At 40.0% G+C, this 10,231-nt stretch overlaps 1 protein-coding gene across 1 annotated transcript; it reads right to left on the bottom strand.

Moving 5' to 3' along the window:
- Window positions 1–6,413: 6,413 nt before the first annotated feature.
- LOC125531023 (histidine-containing phosphotransfer protein 1-like) lies at window positions 6,414–9,945 on the bottom strand. Its single transcript, XM_048695427.2, has 6 exons — window positions 9,792–9,945; window positions 9,369–9,499; window positions 9,212–9,280; window positions 7,970–8,041; window positions 7,433–7,506; window positions 6,414–6,832 (listed from the first exon to the last, which is right to left on the bottom strand). The coding sequence occupies exons 1-5, from the start codon at window positions 9,846–9,848 to the stop codon at window positions 7,440–7,442; spliced, it is 396 nt and encodes a 131-aa protein (XP_048551384.1). The 5' UTR covers window positions 9,849–9,945; the 3' UTR covers window positions 6,414–6,832; window positions 7,433–7,439.
- Window positions 9,946–10,231: the final 286 nt, after the last annotated feature.

The following is a 10,231-nucleotide window of genomic DNA, read 5'->3' as shown; positions in this document are numbered from 1 at the left end:
AAATTATGTTGTAGATCAATAGCTCGTGTTGTTGCTTCCCTGTGTTTATTTTGATATGTTCCTAGAGAAAATTGTGTTGAAAGATGTTAGTAGCAATGATGCGGATTGGATCCGTGATCTGAGGTTTATCCTCACTGCTGCATAGAAGAATTATGTCCTTGATGCACCGCTAGGTGACGGACCTATTGCAGGAGCAGATGCAGACGTTATGAACGTTTGGCTAGCTCAATATGATGACTACTTGATAGTTTAGTGCACCATGCTTAATGGCTTAGAATCGGAACTTCAAAGACGTTTTGAACGTCATGGAGCATATGAGATGTTCCAGGAGTTGAAGTTAATATTTCAAGCAAATACCCGAGTTGAGAGATATGAAGTCTCCAACAAGTTCTATAGCTAAAAGATGGAGGAGAATCGCTCAACTAGTGAGCATGTGCTCAGATTGTCTGAGTACTACAATCGCTTGAATCAAGTGGGAGTTAATCTTCCAGATAAGATAGTGATTGACAGAATTCTCTAGTCCATCACCAAGTTAGTAGAACTTCGTGATGAACTATGATATGCAAGGGATAACGGAAACGATTCCCAAGCTCTTCGTAATGCGGAAATTGACGAAGGTAGAAATCGAGAAAAACATCAAGTGTTGATGGTAGACAAGACCACAAGTTTCAAGAAAAGGGCAGAGGGAAGAAGGGGAACTTCAAGAAGAACAGCAAGCAAGTTGCTGCTCAAGTGAAGAAGCCCAAGTCTGGTCCTAAGCCTGAGACTAAGTGCTTCTACTGCAAAGGGACTGGTCACTGGAAGCGGAACTACCCCAAGTGATTGGCGGATAAGAAGGATGGCAAAGTGAACATAAGTATATTTGATATACATGTTATTGATGTGTACTTTACTAGTGTTTATAGCAACCCCTCAGTATTTGATACTAGTTCAGTTGCTAACATTAGTAACTCGAAACGGGAGTTGCAGAATAAACAGAGACTAGTTAAGGGTGAAGTGACGATGTGTGTTGGAAGTGGTTCCAAGATTGATATGATCATCATCACAGACTCCCTGTACTTTCGAGATTAGTGTTGAACCTAAATAAGTGTTATTTGGTGTTTGCATTGAGCATGAATATGATTTGATCATGTTTATTGCAATACGGTTATTCATTTAAGTTAGAGAACAATTGTTGTTCTGTTTACATGAATAAAACCTTCTATGGTCATACACACCAACGAAAATGGTTTGTTGGATCTCGATTGTAGTGATACACATATTCATAATATTGAAGCCAAAAGATGCAAAATTAATAATGATAGTGCAACTTATTTGTAGCACTGCCGTTTAGGTCATATTGGTGTAAAGAGCATGAAGAAACTCCATGCTGATGGGATTTTGGAATCACTTGATTATGAATCACTTGATGCTTGCGTACCATGCCTCATGGGCAAGATGACTAAGACTCCGTTCTCCGGAGCGAGCAACTGACTTATTGGAAATAATACATACTGATGTATGCGGTCCGATGAGTGTTAAGGCTCACGGCAAGTATCGTTATTTTCTGAACTTCACAGATGATTTGAGCAGATATGGGTATATCTACTTGATGGAACATAAGTCTGAAACATTTGAAAAGTTCAAAGAATTTCAGAGTGAAGTGGAAAATCATCGTGACAAGAAAATAAAGTTTCTACGATCTGATCGCGGAGACAAATATTTGAGTTACGAGTTTGGCCTTCAGTTAAAAACAATGTGAAATAGTTTCACTACTCACGCCACCTGGAACACCACAGCATAATGGTGTGTTCGAACGTCATAACCGTACTTTATTAGATATGGTGCGAACTATGATGTCTCTTACCAATCTACCACTATCATTTTGGGATTATGCATTAGAGACAACTGCATTCACGTTAAATAGGGCACCATCTAAATCCGTTGAAACGACACCGTATGAACTATGGTTTGGCAAGAAACCTAAGCTGTCGTTTCTTAAAGTTTGAGGTTGCAATGCTTATGTGAAAAAGTTTCAACCTGATAAGCTCAAACCCAAATCGGAGAAGTGCGTCTTCATAGGATACCCAAAAAGAAAATGTTGGGTACACCTTCTATCACAGATCCGAAGGCAAGATATTCGTTGATTTGAATGGATCCTTTCTAGAGAAGGAATTTTTCTCGAAAGAAGTGAGTGGGAGGAAAGTAGAACTTGATGAGGTAACTGTACCTGCTCCCTTATTGGAAAGTAGTTCGTCACAGAAATATGTTCTTGTGACTACTACACCAATTAGTAAGGAAGCTAATGATGATGATCATGTAACTTCAGATCAAGTTACTACCGAATCTCGTAGGTAAACCAGAGTGAGATCCGCACCAGAGTGGTACGGTAATCCTGTTCTGGAAGTCATGTTACTAGACCATGACGAACTTGCGAACTATGAGGAAGCGATGATGAGCCCAGATTCCGCGAAATGGTTTGAGGCCATGAAATCTGAGATATGATCCATGTATGAGAACAAAGTATGGACTTTGATGGATTTGCCCGATGATCGGCAAGCCATAGAAAATAAATGGATCTTCAAGAGGAAGACGGACGCTGATAGTAGTGTTACTATCTACAAAGCTAGACTTGTCGAAAAAAGTTTTTGACAAAGTTCAAGGTGTTGACTACGATGAATTTTTCTCACTCGTAGCGATGCTTAAGTCTGTCCAAATCATGTTAGCAATTGCCGCATTTTTATGAAATCTGGCAAATGGATAAACAAAACTACATTCCTTAATGGATTTAAAGAAGAGTTGTATATGATGCAACCAGAAGGTTTTGTCAATCCTAAAGGTGCTAACAAAATATGCAAGCTCCAGCGATCCATCTATGGACTGGTGCAAGCATCTCGGAGTTGGAATATATGCTTTGATAAGTTGATCAAAGCATATAGTTTTATACAGACTTGCGATGAAGCCTGTATTTATAAGAAAGTGAGTGGGAGCACTACAACATTTCTGATAAGTATATGTGAATGACATATTGTTGATCGGAAATAATGTAGAATTATTCTGCAAAGCATAAAGGAGTGTTTGAAAGGAATTTTACAAAGAAAGACCTCGGTGAAGCTGCTGACATATTGAACATCAAGATCTATAGAGATAGATCAAGACGATTGATAAGTTTTTTTTCAATGAGTACATACCTTGACAAGATTTTGAAGTAGTTCAAAATAGAACAGTCAAAGAAAGAGTTCTTGTCTGTGTTACAAGGTGTGAAATTGAGTAAGACTCAAAACCCGACCACGACAGAAGATAGAAAGAGAATGAAAGTCATTCCCTATGCCTCAGCCATAGGTTCTATAAAGTATGCCATGCTATGTACCAGATCTATTGTATACCCTACACTGATTTTGGCAAGGTAGTACAATAGTGATCTAGGAGTAGATCACTGGACAGCGGTCAAAAATTATCCTTAGTGGAATAAGGATATGTTTCTTGATTATGGAGGTGACAAAAAGGTTCGTCGTAAAGGGTTACGTCGATGCAAGTTTTGACACTAATCCAGATGACTCTAAGTCTCAATCTGGATACATATTGAAAGTGGGAGCAATTAGCTAGAGTAGCTCTGTGCAGAGCATTGTTGACATAGAAATTTGCAAAATACATACGGATCTGAATGTGGCAGACCCGTTGACTAAACTTCTCTCATAAGCAAAACATGATCACACCTTAGTACTCTTTGGGTGTTAATCGCATAGCGATGTGAACTAGATTACTGAATCTAGTAAACCCTTTGGGTGTTGGTCACATGAAGATGTGAACTAATCACATAAAGATGTGAACTATTAGTGTTAAATCACATGGTGATGTGAACTAGATTATTGACTCTAGTGCAAGTGGGAGACTGAAGGAAATATGCCCTAGAGGCAATAATAAAGTTATTATTTATTTCCTTATATCATGATAAATGTTTATTATTCATGCTAGAATTGTATTAACCGGAAACATAATACATGTGTGAATACATAGACAAACAGAGTGTCACTAGTATGCCTCTACTTGACTAGCTCGTTAATCAAAGATGGTTATGTTTCCTAACCATGGACAAAGAGTTGTTATTTGATTAACGGGATCACATCATTAGGTGAATGATCTGATTGACATGACCCATTCCATTAGCTTAGCACCCGATCGTTTAGTATGTTGTTATTGCTTTCTTCATGACTTATACATGTTCCTATGACTATGAGATTATGCAACTCCCGTTTGCCGGAGGAACACTTTGTGTGCTACCAAACATCACAATGTAACTGGGTGATTATAAAGGTGCTCTACAGGTGTCTCCAAAGGTACATGTTGGGTTGGCGTATTTTGAGATTAGGATTTGTCACTCCGATTGTCGAAGAGGTATCTCTGGGCCCTCTCGGTAATGCACATCACATAAGCCTTGCAAGCATTGCAACTAATGAGTTAGTTGTGAGATGATGTATTACGGAACAAGTAAAGAGACTTGCCGGTAACGAGATTGAACTAGGTATTGAGATACCAACGATCGAATCTCGGGCAAGTAACATACCGATGACAAAGAGAACAACGTATGTTGTTATGCGGTCTGACCGATAAAGATCTTCGTAGAATATGTAGGAGCCAATATGAGCATCCAGGTTCCGCTATTGGTTATTGACCGGAGACATGTCTCGGTCATGTCTATATTGTTCTCGAACCGTAGGGTCCGCACGCTTAAGGTTTCGATGACAGTTATATTATGAGTTTATGAGTTTTGATGTACCGAAGGAGTTGGAGTCCCGGATGAGATCGGGGACATGACGAGGAGTCTCGAAATGGTCGAGACGTAAAGATCGATATATTGGACCACTATATTCAGACATCGGAAAGGTTCCGAGTGATTCGGGTATTTTTCGGAGTACCGGAGAGTTACGGGAATTCGTCGGGGAGTATATGGGCCTTATTGGGCCATACGGGAATAGAGGAGAGAGGCCAAAAGGAAGGAGGCCTGCGCCCCCCCCCCCTCTGGTCCGAATTGGACAAGGGGCGCAGCCCCCTTTTGCTTCTTCCTCTCCCCCTCTTTCCCCTTCTCCTACTCCAACAAGGAAGGAAGGAGTCCTACTCCCGGTGGGAGTAGGACTCCCCTTGGCGCGCCCCCTCCTAGGCCGGCCGCCCCCTCCCCCTTGCTCCTTTATATACGGGGGCAGGGGGGCACCTCTAGATACACAAGTTGATCTTCGTGATCGTTCCTTAGCCGTGTGCGGTGCCCCCCTCCACCATATTCCACCTCGGTCATATTGTAGCGGTGCTTAGGCGAAGCCCTGCGATGGTTGAACACCAAGATCGTCACCACACCGTCGTGCTGACAGAACTCCTCCCCGAAGCTTTGCTGGATCGGAGCCCGGGGTGCGTCATCGAGCTGAACGTGTGCCAAGAACTCGGGGGTGCTGGAGTAACGGTGCTTGGATCGGTTGGACCGGGAAGACGTACGACTACTTCCTCTATGTTGCGTCAACGCTTCCGCTTCGGTCTACGAGGGTACGTAGACAATACTCTCCCCTCTCGTTGCTATGCATCACCATGATCTTGCGTGTGCGTAGGAATTTTTTTGAAATTACTACGTTCCCCAATAGTGCCGGTGTCCAGAGTGACTGGATGCGGTATTGTAGTGGTGTCATGGGAGGAGCGCCCATAGTCAAGCCCCGGGGATGTAGCCATATCGGTGAACCTTGTTAACAAATCTTGGTGTCGTGCTCGTGTGATTGCTTTGTCCTTGGATGATCGATGGTGACCTCTGATTTATTCTAACAGATACCACCATGACAAAATTTATCTTATGTAGCTTGGCTAATCCATAATTATTTCATACAATATACTTGCCACGACTTTGTAGAGGTTTATATATAGTTTTGGCCATGGATCATGGCAAATTTTGCTATTAGTTTTGTTTTACTTGTTTCCAAAAAATCATGGCAATTTTGCAATGTGTTTTCTGTTCACTTTTTAATTAGCTTTTTCACATGGATCACGGCAATTCTGGTCTTAAAGAACATTTTGTATCATATAGTACTCGGAATCTCGGATGATCGAGACAGGAAACAAATGTCAAAGATGGTCTTTCTCGTTGACTGTGTCTACTACCAAGGCACTTGCTATTCCTAAAGTGACCCATTACATCTAGAAGTATATATAGTTATCATCCTGCTCTGTTTATCTGTCAACTATACTTTGAGGAGGAAAATATATTTGTAATCTCAAGTCAGGGTTACGTGTTCATAATCTCATCTGATAACTGAGTATATCTAAATCTCAAATCAGTCCTGGCTTTCTAGATGTGTAATCCACACGAGGAGGGGATGGAGAGTCAGATACGATGAGTTGGATGAAATATATGATAAACCAAAGAAATAAAATTATTTTGGTACGCACATTGTCACCCAACAACAAACATAACTTGATAATGAAATAACATTACAATGTTCTCCACAATATACCACCATAGTCCATACGCCGACCGCAAACACATGATTTTGTCGAGATTACACTGCCACTGAACTGATACGAGCTAGAAACTGACTAGAACCACAACACCAGATTAACCACTGAAATGCAAAACGATCGCGGATGATTGTTATTTTACCACCAATAATTCAGAACGAAACTACGGATAGTACCACAGAAATCGACACCAGATGAGCAGCTTGTCACTTGATAGAACTATAGACCCCACAAAAGCAAACAACTCCAGGCCATATATGCTAAGTTGAGCATATTCTACGACTTCAAACACAATGTGCAATCAGAACATGCAGCTCCAGCTTTATTGCTTCGGCCTATAGTTTAGGACATGCTGTTGCAGCTGTATTTGAAAATAAGATAGCGCGTAAGTTGCGTATACCACGATCTTACTTAGAAGGAGGACCCAAAGAGTTAAACACAAAATAATTGTAAAGATTATGTCATCATCCAGACAAGAAAGCAAACCATGAAGTCTATTAAATATCAATGTTGTGATATAAGATAAGTTTTGAGGCAAAATTTGGGTGACCATTTCGAGGTACATGAGGCTAAGATTCAGATATCACATACATACCCAAAACAGTTATCTGTGAACGAAGATTTTCAAGTGAGATTTCTAGTAGTCCTAGAAACCAAGTAGTACCTCTAGGTACAGACTTGCCATAGAAAAAAAACTTTCCCTGCTTGTCTTTTTCCACAATTAGCACTAGTAATTTAATGCTTGACATGCAAATTAGTCGCATTCATTTCATTAACATGTCTTTTGTCTGTTGTTATGTAGTAAGCTAACATGTCTTTCCTCATATCTATTGTTTAGTTCAACATTTTGCATTTCATGCAAACTTTAGAATAAAAAGAAAAGTGTTTGGAGATTACTATTCTATTTTACTCTAAAGCTACATGCTACTTAGATTTTAAGACGAGTTACAGAAATCAATACCTGAAGCCTATGGTATGAACATGCTGCACAGATCATAGAAATCATTTCTCACAGAATCCAGTGCCTTCAGGCACCTGACAAGAAAAAACTCAGTAAGTTGTGAAGCTCGTTTCCAAGTGCTCATGGAGATGTTATTAATTGATAAAGGAACATGTTATTAATTAATAACTACTGAAAATGCTCATGGCCATTACAATTTGCCTCCTTAAGAACAAAACTCTGCATTGGTAGGGTTATCTTAACAATCCTAAAGGATACAATCAACTAAATTAAAACAGAGAAGTTATATTCCTAACCCGAGAATCTCAGTGGAGTTAGCCAAATATGTCTATATATAATGTCTGAATACAGTTAGCAGATTACAAAAGCAGTGAACATGCAATTCCATCAATATATACTCTGATAACACTAATAGTAAGAAAATATGTTCCAGTAGATGACGTGAGCACACTAGGAAATCATTATTCAGTATGAAGATTTCAATAACGAAATGATTGAAAAACAATAGTGTGTGACATGAGAGCACAAATTACTAACCCAATGTTGCTCTTCTCCTGACAACACTCATGGAACTGAATGCAAGTATTCTTCACTCTCCGAGCACCAACACTGCGACATGCAATAGCATACAATGAGGAAAGACCCACAAAATCGGCTTAATGACAGAAAAATAGTATTGTAGTGCTCTCCCTTCATTCTAGCCTCCTAAGCAAATAGATGTACCACCGACTTATGAAATCAACTAAATACAACTATGAAAGCCCAGTGTAAGCAAAGTGATACATTGATCCACTAGGAGTTAACATTTTCAGTAATGAAAGTGTTGTGATCCAAAAAAAATACGTATATACCAAAAACATACCTAAACCAAGATTCATTAGGCAAGGGATCTATGTCATGCAAAGTTGTGATGCTGAAGGAGAGGGTGACGATTCTACCCAAATTAATTGTATGAGCCCCACTTCAGAAAGGAAAATGTGAAGTGCTTCTCTTTGAGCCCTCTAATGATTAAGCACTACAACAGATGAATGGATGTCAACCTCCAAAACATCAATTGGAAGAGCCACTTAACAAGGTGGATATTTTTTTGCGGGGTAACAAGGTGGATATAAGAGTACTACTCATGGAGCTATATGATTTATGGGAAGTGATTGATATTTGTCCGATCTAATTCATAGAATGGTACAACAGCCAAGGTTTTTTGGATCCAAACCGTAAAGTACTACAATGGCCAAACTGTCCGATGTACATCATAGAACAATACAATGGTCGAATGATTTTGTTAGATCTTAATCATAAAACGGTACTACGCCTGTACAGTTTGTCAGATGTAAATTATAAAACAGTAAAACAGCCAAAGGGTCTTCGTATAGAAATAATATAAGAATATAATGGAAAAATTAATTGGAATATGTCACGTGCTAAATGTTGAGCTACCTGAGATGTACGGAATGGATTATTTTTTGTCAGATCTAGATGATAAATCACTACAACTTGCCAAACTGATATCAACCCTCCCCTTATTTATCTCAATCTATCCATACTTGTTGAGCCGCCTAATCAATTCAGGAAATTGACCACCCTTGCCATAAAACACTATAATGATGAAAATGGACTATAATTCTCCCCCAACATGATAGTATGCCTTATGATGTATCTAGCTGGGATCTAAATACCTAGTTTTCATTCCAAGACACAGAAAACTACAATAGTCCTGATACATACTACTGCACAAACACATACAAAGAGGACGTGAAAGAAGAAGGAAAGAGGCCTCACTATAAACTATTTCCCCAGAGCTGATCCACAAATGTGTCCACCTTGCCATAGTCCACACATGGTTGGTCCCTACATAGACATAATCCGAATGCCCAAGTAAGAAGTCAAATCAAACCACCCTACACAAATGATCAGATCACCTGACATGGCAACGTACAATTGCTTGGCAAGCTCGCCAATGATACGCTCACCCTCCTCGCAGAAAAGCATGACAACCTTCGCAACGAAGTCTGGGTTGCCCTCGTCTTGGAGCATCTCAAGTTGCCGGAACTGATCATCCAGCAAACCCTAACCCATCAAAGAAACACAAAAGCAGAAACATCATAATCCAACAATTAATATTGTGTTACACATCCACCATGGGAGAAACTAGAACCCATGGTTTTAAATAGCCTGCTATAGCGTTTACAAAAGGTCTTGCGCTACGGGACTTTGATCCAAACACATGAAAGAACTTTTTAAATAGCTCTGCTATAGCACGCTATAGCGTTTAGAAGAGGTCACCGCTAAGAGGCTTAGCGCGCTATTTAAACTATGCCAGAACCCCACACAAATGGCATCAAAATTGTATATAGCTCACCGCAGCGAACATGTTGGCCACAAGGGTGCTGAGTTGGTTTGACTTCGCCGCCGCCATGGCTACCCACGGCAAGGAGTTAAGCTAGCAGGGAGGAGAAAAGCTAAGCGAGGAGAGGAAAAATGAGGGTGATGTGGTAATGGATGGAGATTGGGGTTGAGTTGGTGCGGTATATATAGGAGAATTTGATTACCAAGTCATTGGCTGTAGCTAGAAACAGAGGGCTGCCATTCCATATTTTTATTGCCCTCATTTATTTCGTCTTTTGTCCTTTCATTAGCTGTACTAGCTGGAAATGGACGACTACCCTTCCTTCTCTTTATTACTCTCGTGTGTTTCCTTTTTTTACCTTCACCTTTGATTATTTTTAGCTAACATTTTATATCAATTAAATGCCTTACTTGATTTGACTGGTTAGATCTAGGCATTGTTTCATTGGATAC

Source organism: Triticum urartu, chromosome 7A, assembly GCF_056163025.1.
Source record: "Triticum urartu cultivar PI428250 chromosome 7A, HENAU_Tu73, whole genome shotgun sequence".
Taxonomy (NCBI): domain Eukaryota; kingdom Viridiplantae; phylum Streptophyta; class Magnoliopsida; order Poales; family Poaceae; genus Triticum; species Triticum urartu.
The sequence above is the reverse complement of the archived record's forward strand: the minus strand, read 5'-3'. Positions and strand labels throughout refer to the sequence as shown.